The following is a 14,308-nucleotide window of genomic DNA, read 5'->3' as shown; positions in this document are numbered from 1 at the left end:
TTTCATCCATCTTTGCGTTTTGAAGAAGAGTGTCGCTCAATATAGTAAGCCCTGAAGGTACTAACTACGTTTATACATAATCAATTTGTCACTATTTTTCATGCATCCATGTACTCACGCCCACACGTCTTGAAATAACCTCTTTTTTATTTTTCGTTTGTCTAAGCCATGCTAAGGTAACATTTTTTAATAATAATAATAATTTCACTTATTAACTACGTAATATTTATCTAGTCACGCATCTGCGTCACCAACCTTGCGCTACTGAACATGATCTGCAACTGATTACACATGCTGTACGCCTACTAATGGTTATTTTTTCGAATAAAATTGATTAGCCTTTTCATTTTTAATGCAATAAAATTTCCTATACCAAATCAAGTTCATTTTTTTTGTAGACTAATACGCTTCCTTACCTGTTTAAAAAAAAGATGGCTCTAATTGCCGGATGACAATCCCCCACATCTAGGGCAAGGGTTGTGAGTTATGCCCTGGAGGCACATAAGGTTTTTATAGAAAGAGTGGTGGTAGAAACTTCGGAGGGGCTCATTGGATTGGTAATCAGACGTTCTAGTGCTCTTTTTAAGATTCAAAGTGATCGGGGGGCGGATGACACCCCCCCCCACCTCCACACCTCATATTTTCCCGAAATGCATCTGATAGAAATTTAGCGACGGCCATTTTTTTATCGTAGAAACTTCGAATGGGGCTCATTCGATTGGAAATTGAAAGGGATAGTGCACCTTTTATTAGTTGAAAGTAATTTGAGGGCAACCGACCCCCTCCCACGTCCTTCATTTCCCCGAACACATCCTACCAAATTCTTAGATAGCCATTTTGTTCAGCGTAGTTAAAAGGTCCGGAAATCATGTCTTTGAGGATGACAACTCCCCACAGTTCTTAGGGCAAGGGTTGTCGTAGTTGATATATTGTTGTCTTAGAAGCTTCGAAAAGGGCTCATTCGATTGGAAATTGAAAGGCTAGTGCCATTTTTAATAGTCGAAAGCGATTGGTGGGCAATAAGCCCCCCCCCCATGCCCATCAATTTCCAAAATACATCTAATCAAAATTCTGAGATAGCTATTTTGTTCAGCGTAGTTGAAACGTTTGGAAATTGTGTCTTTGAGAATGACACCCCCCCCCCACCCCCCACCCCCAAAGTCCTCTGCGCAGGGGTTGTAAGTTATACCCAAAGGACCTATAAGGTTTATATGGAGAGGGTGGTCGTATAGACTCCAGAGTAGGCTCATTGGATTGGAAATCAGTTTCTAGTGTCCTTTTTAAGAGTTAAAGTGATCGGGGGGCAGTCCCCATCCCATCGTATTTTCTCCAAATGCATCCGATAGAAAGTTTGAGATTGCTATTTGGTCAAAAAAAGTGCAAAGATCATATAACTGAAAACAACATACGTTTAAAATGTTTTGACTTTTTTTATTTTCATAAATAAAACAATATCAAAACTTTATGGAATAAATATCAGTATATGTCAATTAAACTAACAGTCCAAGGTCATTTGTTTTTTGTTTTTTTGTTTTTTTCAGTAAAAGGAATATTATGTTCTGGTCTTGAGATGGAAGGGGGGTTATCAGCCCTACTCATATTAATTTTTCCTCGCTTCGAGTTTGACTCGGCTATTTATTGTAATTTTTGTTCGTTTTGAGTTTCATTTACTTATTGATAGTGATTTATGGTAGTGTTATGCTTGGAAGATTATTTAACTCTATATTTACTCAGTTTTGGCTTAATGGAGCTCTTAACTTTTCTTTGAAAAACATGTTTTGTGGAAAAAATTTTAAATTAATATTTAGAAATAACAATTAGAAGAAAGTAATATATAACAAACTATTTTGGTCTTAAAATGAGACCATACTCGGCTGCAAAAAAAAACTAGTCAAGGCAAAGATTTCTAATACTTATTTCGAGCCCTCTGACATTTTCCAATGTCAAATGAAATAGCTCAAATACTTATTTAGCAACGCAATGTAGACTAAAGGTTCTTTACGCAAAAATGTTCGCAGGTACGCATTATATTTTCGGACAGTAGCATATAGATTGCGACTGCCATTGTGTAAGTGCAAAGATAGTGGTAGACAATTGAGAGCCATTATGGTACGAATAAGATACAAAGAAGGTAGGAAATTTTTACGATGTCTTAAAAACCAATTGACTAGACCCAAGATCTCCTTGGAGTTAAAAAGAATAAGAAATGCAAAAAAGCCAAGTTGAAAAGCCAAGTTGTTAACTGTATTCCAGAAACTATCACGTCCAATATGCTGCTGTCTTCCTTTAAAATTTCCATTGCTTTCGTTCTTTTTTTATTTATTTTCTTTATTTTAATTTTTTGTCCTTTTTTTTCTTTTTTTTTTACATGCTCATACTAGCTCCAGCTATAGTATGGAATAAATATATTCTATTCAATTCTTCTATTATTGTCTCAGTCTAATATTTTTACGCTCCATCAATTAAAATTTCGCTGAAAAGTATAACAGATCCATATGGACTTCAGAGCTGAATTGACAGAATTATAAAAAATCGAAACAACAAAACTCACCCTTAGAGAGTATTTCCATGATTCTCCTCCCTCTTCATGCACTGAAACATAAGTAAATATATTGGCAACTTTGCAATAAATAGAGGGAGATATAACGATAGTGAATAAGCACAACTTTTAGTTTCAACCAAAGTTATACAGGGTGACCAAGATAAAATAGTCCTGATGTGAATACAGAAGTACAAACACATAACGAAAAGTAAATTACTAGTAAATTATAATAATAGTAACTAAAGAATGAATATTCCATTGTGCACAAGAGTTACTAAAAGTGCTGATAAGAAACCTTGATATACATATTATACAAGTTATTACTTATTTCCGAAAACTTTACCAGTTCATTTGGTGTGATTTCTGCAATGGTATTGCGAATATTTGTATTGTGACTGAATCTTAAAGCACTCTCTATTAAAGCACCAAATTTACCAGTTAATTTGGTGTTATTTCTGCAATCGTATTACGAATATTTGTATTGTGAGTGAATCTTAAAGCACCCAATTTACTAGTTCACTTGGAGTGATTTCTGGAATCATATTGCGAATATTCGTATTGTGAGTGAATCTTAAAGCACTCTTTATTAAAGCACCAAATTTACCAGTTCATTTGGTATGATTTCCGCAATCGTATTGCGAATATTTGTATCGTGAGTGAATCACACACTCTTTATTAAAGCACCCAATTTGCCAGTTCACTTGGTGTGATTTCTGGAATCGTATTGCGAATATTTGTATTGTGAGTGAATCTTAAAGCACTCTTTATTAAAGCACCAAATTTACCAGTTCATTTGGTGTGATTTCTGCAATCGTATTACGAATATTTGTATTGTGAGTGAATCTTAAAGCAATCTTTAATAAAGCACTCAATTTACCGTGTGATTTCTGCAATCGTATTGCGAATATTTGTATGGTGAGTGAATCTTAAAGCACCCTTTATTAAAGCAACAAATTTACCAGTTAATTTGGTATGATTTCTGCAATCGTATTGCAAATATTCGTATTGTGAGTGAATCTTAAAGCACTCTTTATTAAAGCACCAAATTTACCAGTTCAATTGATGTGATTTCTGCGATCGTATTGCGAATATTTATATTGTGAGTGAATCTTAAAGCACTTTATTAAAGTATTAAATTTACCAGTTCATTTAGTATGATTTCTGCAATCGTATTGCGAATATTTGTATCGTGGGTGAATCTTAAAGCACTCTTTATTAAAGCACCCAATTTACTAGTTCACTTGGTGTGATTTCTGCAACCGTATTGCGAATATTTGTATTGTGAGTGAATCTTAAAACACTCTTTATTAAAGCACCAAATTTACCAGTTCAATTGGTGTGATTTCTGCGATCGTATTGCGAATATTTGTATTGTGAGTGAATCTTAAAGCACTTTATTAAAGCATTAAATTTACCAGTTCATTTAGTATGATTTCTGCAATCGTATTGCGAATATTTGTATTGTGGGTGAATCTTAAAGCACTTTATTAAATCACCAAATTTACCAGTTCACTTGGTGTGATTTCTGCAATTGTATTACGAATATTTGTATTGTGAGTGAATCTTAAAGCACTCTTTATTAAAGCACCAAATTTACCAGTTCATTTGGTGTGATTTCTGCAATCGTATTGCGAATATTTGTATTGTGAGTTAATCTTAAAGCACTCTTTATTAAAGCACTTAATTTACCAATTCATTTGGTGTGATTTCTGAAATCGTATTGCGAATATTTGTATTGTGAGTGAATCTTAAAGCACTCTTTATTAAAGCACCAAATTTACCAGTTAATTTGGTATGATTTCCGCAATCGTATTGTGAATATTCGTATTGTGAGTGAATCTTAAAGCACTCTTTATTAAAGCACCGAATTTACCTGTTAATTTGGAATGATTTCTGTAATCGTATTGCGAATATTCGTATTGTGAGTGAATCGTAAAGCACTCTTTATTAAAGCACGAAATTTACCAGTTCATTCGGTGTGATTTCTGCAATCGTATTGCGAATATTTGTATTGTGAGTGAATCTTAAAGCACTCTTTATTAAAGCACCAAATTTACCAGTTCATTTGGTGTGATTTCTTCAATCGTATTGCGAATATTTGTATTGTGAGTGAACCTTAAAGCACTCTTTATTAAAGCACCCAATTTACCAGTTCACTTGGTGTGATTTCTGCAATCGTATTGCGAATATTTGCATTGTGAGTGAATCTTAAAGCTCTCTTTATTAAAGCACCAAATTTAACAGTTCATTTGGTGTGATTTCTGCAATCGTATTGCGAATTTTGTATTGTGAGTGAATCTTAAGCACTTTTTATTAAAGCACCCAATTTACCAGTTAATTTGGTCTCATTTCTGCAATGGTATTGCGAATATTCGAATATGCGAATCTGTGGCCAATGTGTTACAATTTTAGAGTGATGGGTTGCTTAGGGTCTGACCACGTCCTAATTGCTCTTAATCTGAGTGTTCCTGGGTCCCAGAGGTCTATATGCGAGATAAGGGTTTGGAGTTGGTAAAGAGAAGGGGAGATAAGTAGTTTTACAAAGAATGATCATTATATTAGAAAACCGATAAAAATAGTTAAGGAGACAGAAGAGATAGTAAACCAAGGGATAATAAGAGTGGGATAATAGTACTCAGGAGCTGATAGAAGAGTGTGAGGAATTTTGTAAAATTGGTATAAAGGGACTGAATAAGGTAGTGTATGATATTTGCGTAGGAGCATGAGAAAGTGATAAAATTGAGGGTAGGAATTCAGAGGAGAGGGAATTGGATATGAAAAGGAAAAAGTTAAAAGCTAGGCAACAAGAAGCGTTAGATATAGTCAGGTTCCAGAGACCAGGGACTTTAGATAATCATTTATTGGCATACCGAAGAATTAGGAGAGAGTATAAGAAAGTAGTAAGAGAGCCTAAGAAGATGAAAGAAGAAGAAGATATTAAGGAGATAGAGCAGGCATTAAAGGATAAGGATAGCAAAGTTTTTTGGAAGAGAGTTTCATGTTCTACCAGAAGGATACAAGCCAAGATAACCCCCTCACCCGCGTAAACCTGGTAAAGTGAACTTGAGAGGCAGAAGATAACAGAAAATGAGTGTGTATTTGAAGATAATTGGAAAAAGAGTAACAAAGAAAAAGTTTATAGACCTATAAAGGACGAAGATGATGCTTTAATCGAGCCAGTTAGGGTATAAGAAGCATGAGAAAGTTTAAAAGAGATGAAGGGATGTTCAGCACCTGGTCCTGATGGCATTCCAGCAGCTCTATGGAAGTATAGTAGAAGCGTAACATTGTACATTATTTCTTTGATATTTACAGCAGTTCTTCGATCTGGAGTTTGGCCTAGTGAGTGGAACCTGGCAGTAGGAGTGCCGATTTTCAAGAAAGAGAATAGGAAACTACATGAAAATTATAGATGTATACACTTAGGTAACACACTAGGAAAGCTAATGGCGAAGGTATTAGATAACAGACTTAGAAGTTGGCTCCAGAAAACTGAAAGGCTTGCCGCGGAGCAGTCAGGATTCAGAGAGGGACTTAGTACGATTGATCAGATTTTTACATTAAAGTATTTAGTTGATAAGTTTATAAATAAGAAGGGAGGTAAATTGTATGCAGGTTTTTTGGATTTAAAAGGGGTATTTGATAATGTAAAGAGGGAACTGTTAATGAAGGATTGTATAAATATTGGCCTGCCATGCCCACTTTTACAGATTTTAGAAAATATGTATGAAGCCACAAAAACTGTTAGTTGGGTGGCAGGAAAATTTTCAGATATAATCTGTGCTAGAAAGGGGGGTTAAACAAAGATTCCCCCTGTCACTACGGTTATTTTTGTTCTTTATTTATGGTTTGCTGGAATTTCTTAGCAAGTAATGAGCCCCAATGGTGTCATTAGATATCTGTGAACTATGCATGCTGATGTTCGCAGATGACCTGGCACTAGTGGCGAAGTCTAGAGAGGATTTACAGTTCTTGTTGGATAGAACTAAGTATTATATAGATAGGAAACAACTAAGCCTGAATGTAAAGAAGTCGGTAGTTATGGTTTTTAGAAAAGGGGGTAAGATTACAAGTAGGGATAGAGTAAAATGGGAGGGAATAGATTTAGATTGTAGGGATGAGTTTACGCATTTAGGATGTAAATTTTCGTCAAATGGTAAGTTTAGAAAGCAGCTGAAGTCTTGCTAAGTCTTGCTAAAGGGAAGTCCTGCGCCTATGCTGTGACTGCTAGCCAACTGGTAAACATACAGAACCTGAAGATGCATAAGCAGATATTTCAGGTAAAGATTGAATCGGCTATACATTATGGACCTGAAGTTTGGGGATACATAGCTGGTGAGACGATGGAGAAAATTCAACTTCAGTATTTTAAGAGTTTTAAGTCTACATTTTTCAACGAATAGTTTAGTATTGAGAGGAGATCTAGATTTATTTTCTTTGAGAAATGATAGGCTAGTAGAGATAATAAGATTATGGAAGACAATTCCAAGTATGCACAGAGTAAGGATAATAAAAACGCCATATTTAGAAGCTCTGAGGATCCCAAAGAGTGATACTTGACCATCTCATATAAAGAAGATATTGGATGATTGTGGATTTTCAGAGCTATGGAATGGTGGGTTAGGGATTGGATTAAAGGAAGGAGCAGTTGCAAATAGGGTCAAGGAGAGGTTAAGGGACCAGGAGATCCAGGTGTGGCATGCGCGAGTGAACAAGTCCCGATCACTGGAGTTATATGCAAAGGCTAAGGAGCAGTGGGGAGAAGAATTATATTTTAAGGCGGAGCTTCAAAAGAGGCAACAAAAGTTGATTATTTGTGTTAGGTCAGATGGGTTACCACTAGGTGAGAGAAGGAAGTATCTGGGAGGGGTTAGGCAAGCTTCTGGTCCTTACTTCTGTCCCACGTGCGGGAAAGAGGAAGATTTGGTTTATTTTGTGGGGAACTGTAGTGACTTAAAAGATTTAAGGAAAGAATTGTTTAGGGTTGAGGCTTAGGAGAGAGATGAGATAATACATTTATTAGCAAGGAAAGATATGGGAGGTATAAGAGATTCGGAAGGTTCCTGACGATGGGTATAGAACATAGAGAAAAGTTTTTTTTGAAGATTAGGGATGAGAGTGATATTTCACTAGCTTAGATTATAGTTTTGTGCCAATTTATGCTTGTATGAAAGTGTCTTTGTTCTTGTGACCACGGCCCTTTGGGCTTTTGTGTCAATAAATTCTATTCTATTCTAAATTCTATTCGTATTGTGAGTAAATCTTAAAGCACTCTTTATTAAAGCACCAAATTTACCAGTTCACTTGGTGTGATTTCTGCAATCGTATTGCGAATATTTGTATTGTGAGTGAATCTTAAAGCACTCTTTATTAAAGCACCCAATTTACTAGTTCACTTGGTGTGATTTCTGCAATCGTATTGAAAATATTTGTATTGTGAGTGAATCTTAAAGCACTCTTTATTAAAGCACCAAATTTACCGGTTAATTTGGTATGATTTCTGAAATCATATTGCGAATATTCGTATTGTGAGTGAATCTTAAAGCACTCTTTATTAAAGCACCAAATTTACCAGTTCAATTGGTGTGATTTCTGCGATCGGTATTGCAAATATTTGTATTGTGAGTGAATCTTAAAGCACTTTATTAAAGCATTAAATTTACCAGTTCATTTGGTATAATTTCTGCAATCGTATTGCGAATATTTGTATTGTGGGTGAATCTTAAAGCACTCTTTATTAAAGCACCAAGTTTACCAGTTCACTAGGTGTGATTTCTGCAATTGTATTAGGAATATTTGTATTGTGAGTGAATCTTAAAGCACTCTTTATTAAAGCACCAAATTTACCAGTTCATTTGGTATGATTTCTGCAATCGTATTGAAAATATTTGTATTGTGAGTGAATCTTAAAGCACTCTTTATTAAAGCACCAAATTTACCAGTTCAATTATTGTGATTTCTGCGATCGGTATTGCAAATATTTGTATTGAGTGAATCTTAAAGCACTTTATTAAAGCATTAAATTTACCAGTTCATTTGGTATGATTTCTGCAATCGTATTGCGAATATTTGTATTGTGGGTGAATCTTAAAGCACTCTTTATTAAAGCACCAAATTTACCAGTTCACTAGGTGTGATTTCTGCAATTGTATTAGGAATATTTGTATTGTGAGTGAATCTTAAAGCACTCTTTATTAAAGCGCCAAATTTACCAGTTCATTCGGTGTGATTTCTGCGATCGGTATTGCAAATATTTGTATTGTGAGTGAATCTTAAAGCACTTTATTAAAGCATTAAATTTACCAATTCATTTGGTATGGTTTCTGCAATCGTATTGCGAATATTTGTATTGCGGGTGAATCTTAAAGCACTCTTTATTAAAGCACCAAGTTTACCAGTTCACTAGGTGTGATTTCTGCAATTGTATTAGGAATATTTGTATTGTGAGTGAATCTTAAAGCACTCTTTATTAAAGCGCCAAATTTACCAGTTCATTTGGTGTGATTTCTGCAATCGTATTGAAAATATTTGTATTTTGAGTGAATCTTAAAGCACACTTTATTAAAGCACCAAATTTACCAGTTCAATTATTGTGATTTCTGCGATCGGTATTGCAAATATTTGTATTGTGAGTGAATCTTAAAGCACTCTTTATTAAAGCACCAAATTTACCGGTTAATTTGGTATGATTTCTGCAATCGTATTGCGAATATTCGTATTGTGAGTGAATCTTAAAGCACTCTTTATTACAGCACCAAATTTACCAGTTCAATTGGTGTGATTTCTGCGATCGGTATTGCAAATATTTGTATTGTGAGTGAATCTTAAAGCACTTTATTAAAGCATTAAATTTACCAGTTCATTTGGTATGATTTCTGCAATCGTATTGCGAATATTCGTATTGTGGGTGAATCTTAAAGCACCAAATTTACCAGTTCACTAGGTGTGATTTCTGCAATTGTATTAGGAATATTTGTATTGTGAGTGAATCTTAAAGCACTCTTTATTAAAGCGCCAAATTTACCAGTTCATTTGGTGTGATTTCTGCAATCGTATTGCGAATTGCTGTTTTTAAACAGCAATTAATTTGAATTTGCTGTTTTTAAAGAACTTAAAAAACTAAAACCGAATTGCTCTTCCTACCCTGGTGAGTTGCCGGTCAAACTTATTCGCGAATATGCCTTGTTTTTAGCCAAACCATTGGCATCGATCATCAATCAGTGCTTCAGTGAACAAACCTTTCCCGATGCTTGGAAGCGAGCATATGTTCGCGTAATACCCAAATTTCAAGGACCTAAGACATGTGATCAGTTAAGACCTATTTCGATCACACCGAACTTTGCTAAAGTTGCAGAATTTTTCGTGTATCGTGAACTTCTCATGGACATTTCACCGTCACTTGACCCCTTCCAGTATTGTTGCTTGAAGGGATGCAGCACGTCTGTTTATTTGGTACGGCCTTATCACCTAGTAGTTGAATGGTTAGAGTTTAGAAGCTCGTTTGTAGATTTACTTCTGGTAGACTACCGAAAGGCATTTGATTTGCTTAGGCACCCTGTTGCCGCCCAGAATCTCAAGTCAATGGGTGCCCGTAAGCACATCCTCCAATTAATAATTGTTTTCTTACGTCACAAGTACAAAAAGTGTACGCCCTTTTTCTTGGTGATATTGAATCAGAATGGGTGGAAATTACATGTGGCGCCCCACAAGGTACCAAATTAGCAGCTCTTCTTTTCCTGGCTGTTATCAACTATGTACTTTCTGACTTTGACGATCGTTTTAAATTCGTCGATGATTTGTCTGCGCTTCTTAAATACCCCGTAAAGGATTCACAAGCTTTAGCCCAGTTCGACCCAAATTTTTTCGGTCAGTTTAAATCACAGTGTACTGCAAACAGTCTTCAAATTAATGAGAATAAATCAAAGGTTTTGAGGTTCAACCCACTTAAACGCGATTTTACCTGCCCCGCGACTTTGGTCCCTTCTGCTTCGTGTGCGACCATCTTGGGCGTCACCTTTAGTGTGGACTGTTCGTTCTCTATTCATGTACAAGAGCTGGTTAAGAAGGGAAATTATGCTATGCGGACACTGGTGGCGATGCGCCGCCTAGGTTTTCCAGTGTATCAGCTGAAAACAGCGTACCTCACTTTTATTCGACCCATCCTTGAATATGCGTGTCCCGTCTGGGGCCCACAAGTTCATCACATAGATTACTTAAGTGATGATTTGGAGGGGATCCAGAAACGAGCTGTAAAGATCATTCTTTGCGACGAATATGTAGATTACAGCTCCGCTCTGAAGTCACTTGAAATACCAAGCCTTCGCAATCGCCGTTTTCAGCTGATGATTTGTTTTGGCCAGTTTTTATTGTCTAGTCCTGTACATAGGACAATATTACCACCTGAAATGCCTGTTCGCGCAAATACCAGAAGCAAAAGCAAACTTATGCCCGTCTCGTGCCGCACAAACAGACTTAGTAACTCCTTTGTTCCTTTTTTTACAAGTGCATTTAATAAAATGTAGAGAAGTGTTTTTATGTAAAAAAGTTTTCATGTAAAAAACAGCGCCTTTTAGTGCATTTTTTTTTAATGTGTATGACAGCTGTTTTTCATTAAAATGATTCTATGATTCTATGATTCTATGAATATTTGTATTATGAGTGAATCTTAAAGCAATCTTTATTAAAGCACTAAATTTACCAGTTCATTTGGTATGATTTCTGCAATCGTATTGCGAATATTTGTATTGTGAGTTAATCTTAAAGCACTCTTTATGAGAGCACCCAATTTACCAGTTCACTTGGTGTGATTTCTGCAATCGTATTGCGAATATTTGTATTGTGAGTGAATCTTAAAGCACTCTTTATTAAAGCACCCAATTTACCAGTTTACTTGGTATGATTTCTGCAATCATATTGCGAATATTCGTATTGTGAGTGAATCTTAAAGCACTCTTTATTAAAGTACCAAATTTACCAGTTCACTTGGTGTGATTTCTGCAATCATGTTGCGAATATTTCTGTTGTGAGTGAAGTTTAAAGCCCACTTTATTAAAGCACCAAATTTACCAGTTCATTTGGTATGATTACTGCAATCGTATTGCGAATATTTGTATTGTGAGTGAATCTTAAAGCACTCTTTATTAAAGCACCCAATTTACCAGTTCACCAGGTGTGATTCCTGCAATCATATAGCGAATATTTATATTGTGAGTGAATATTAAAGCATTCTTTATTAAATCACCTAATTTACCTGTTCATTTGGTGTGATTTCTGCAATCGTATTACGAATATTTGTATTGTGAGTAAATCTTAAAGCACTCTTTATTAAAGCCCCAAATTTACCAGTTCATTTGGTGTGATTTCTGCAATCGTATTGCGAATATTTGAATTGTTAGTGAATCTTAAAGCACTCTTTATTAAAGCACGAAATTTACCAGTTCATTTGGTGGGATTTCTGCAATCGTATTACGAATATTTGTATTGTGAGTGAATCTTAAAGCACTCTTTATTAAAGCACGATATTTACCAGTTCATTTGGTGTGATTTCTGCGATCGTATTGCAAATATTTGTATTGTGAGTGAATCTCAAAGCTCTCTTTATTAAAGCACCCAATTTACCAGTTCACTTGGTGCGATTTCTGCAATCGTATTGCGAATATTTGTATTGTGAGTGAATCTTAAAGCATTCTTTATTAAAGCACCAAATTTACTAGTTAATTTGGTATGATTTCTACAATCGTATTGCGAATATTCTTATTGTGAGTAAATCTTAAAGCACTCTTTTTAAGCACCAAATTTACCAGTTCACTTGGTGCGATTTTTGCAATCGTATTGCAAATATTCGTATTGTGAGTGAATCTTAAAGCACTCTTTATCAAAGCACCAAATTTACCAGTTTACTTGGTGTGATTTCTGTAATCGTAATGCGAATATTTGTATTGTGAGTGAATCTTAAAGAACTCTTTATTAAAGCACCCAATTTACCAGTTCACTCGGTGTAATTTCTGCAATCGTATTGCGAATAATTGTATTGTGAGTGAATCTTAAAGAACTCTTTATTAAAGCACCAAATTCACCAGTTAATTTGGTATGATTTCTGCAATCGTATTGCGAATATTTGTATTGTGAGTAAATCTTAAAGCACTCTTTATTAAAGCACCAAATTTACCAGTTCACTTGGTGTGATTTCTGCAATCATGTTGCGAATATTTCTGTTGTGAGTGAAGTTTAAAGCCCACTTTATTAAAGCACCAAATTCACCAGTTAATTTGGTATGATTTCTGCAATCGTATTGCGAATATTTGTATTGTGAGTAAATCTTAAAGCACTCTTTATTAAAGCACCAAATTTACCAGTTCACTTGGTGTGATTTCTGCAATCATGTTGCGAATATTTCTGTTGTGAGTGAAGTTTAAAACCCATTTTATTAAAGCACCAAATTTACCAGTTCCTTTGGTATGATTACTGCAATCGTATTGCGAATATTTGTATTGTGAGTGAATCTTAAAGCACTCTTTATTAAAGCACCCAATTTACCAGTTCGCCTGGTGTGATTTCTGCAATCATATTACGAATATTTGTATTGTGAGTGAATCTTAAAGCATTCTTTATTAAATCACCAAAATTACCAGTTCATTTGGTGTGATTTCTGCAATCGTATTGCGAATATTTGTATTGTGAGTGAATCTTAAAGCACTCTATTAAAGCTCCAAATTCATCAGTTAATTTGGTATGATTTCTGCAATCGTATTGCGAATATTTGTATTGTGAGTAAATCTTCAAGCACTCTTTATTAAATCACCAAATATACCAGTTCATTTGGTGTGATTTCTGCAATCGTATTGCAAATATTTGAATTGTTAGTGAATCTTAAAGCACCCTTTATTAAAGCAGGAAATTTACCAGTTCATTTGGTGGGATTTCTGCAATCGTATTACGAATATTTGTATTGTGAGTGAATCTTAAAGCACTCTTTATTAAAGCACGAAATTTGCCAGTTCAATGGTGTGATTTCTGCGATCGTATTGCAAATATTTGTATTGTGAGTGAATCTCAAAGCTCTCTTTATTAAAGCACCCAATTTACCAGTTCACTTGGTGCGATTTCTGCAATCGTATTGCGAATATTTGTATTGTGAGTGAATCTTAAAGCAATCTTTATTAAAGCACCAAATTTACTAGTTAATTTGGTATGATTTCTACAATCGTATTGCGAATATTCTTATTGTGAGTGAATCTTAAAGCTCTCTTTATTAAAGCACCCAATTTACCAGTTCACTTGGTACGATTTCTGCGATCGTATGGCAAATATTTGTGTTGTGAGTGAATCTTAAAGCTCTCTTTATTAAAGCATCCAATTTACCAGTTCACTTGGTGCGATTTCTGCAATCGTATTGCGAATATTTGTATTGTGAGTGAATCTTAAAGCACTCTTTATTAAAGCACCAAATTTACCAGTTAATTTGGTATGATTTCTGCAATCGTATTGCGAATATTCGTATTGTGAGTGAATCTTAAAGCACTCTTTATCAAAGCACCAAATTTACCAGTTCACATGGTGTGATTTCTGTAATCGTTTTGCGAATAATTGTATTGTGAGTGAATCTTAAAGCACTCTTTATTAAAGCACAAAATTTACCAGTTAATTTGATATCATTTCTGCAATCATATTGCGAATATTCGTATTGTGAGTAAATCGAGGGTGAAATGTGAGTGAAATGAGGGGGGGGGGGTCTGAACCAGAGAAAAATATCGATTCAAGTTTTAG

General features: G+C 35.0%; 1 protein-coding gene across 1 annotated transcript in view; it reads right to left on the bottom strand.

The window, feature by feature from the left end:
* Impbeta11 (importin beta11) overlaps positions 1 to 14,308 on the bottom strand; it is a 127,375-nt gene that overhangs the window by 50,573 nt on the left and 62,494 nt on the right. The window contains exon 9 of the mRNA XM_089094189.1: positions 2,552 to 2,592. Within this exon, the coding sequence (XP_088950315.1) occupies positions 2,552 to 2,592 (41 nt within the window). The remainder of the gene's footprint in view (positions 1 to 2,551; positions 2,593 to 14,308) is intronic.

The sequence above is a fragment of the Artemia sp. Qi Xiang Cuo genome, chromosome 9, assembly GCF_049724085.1.
Source record: "Artemia sp. Qi Xiang Cuo chromosome 9, ASM4972408v1, whole genome shotgun sequence".
NCBI classification, from domain to species: domain Eukaryota; kingdom Metazoa; phylum Arthropoda; class Branchiopoda; order Anostraca; family Artemiidae; genus Artemia; species Artemia sp. Qi Xiang Cuo.
This window is presented reverse-complemented; position numbering and strand designations above follow the sequence as displayed.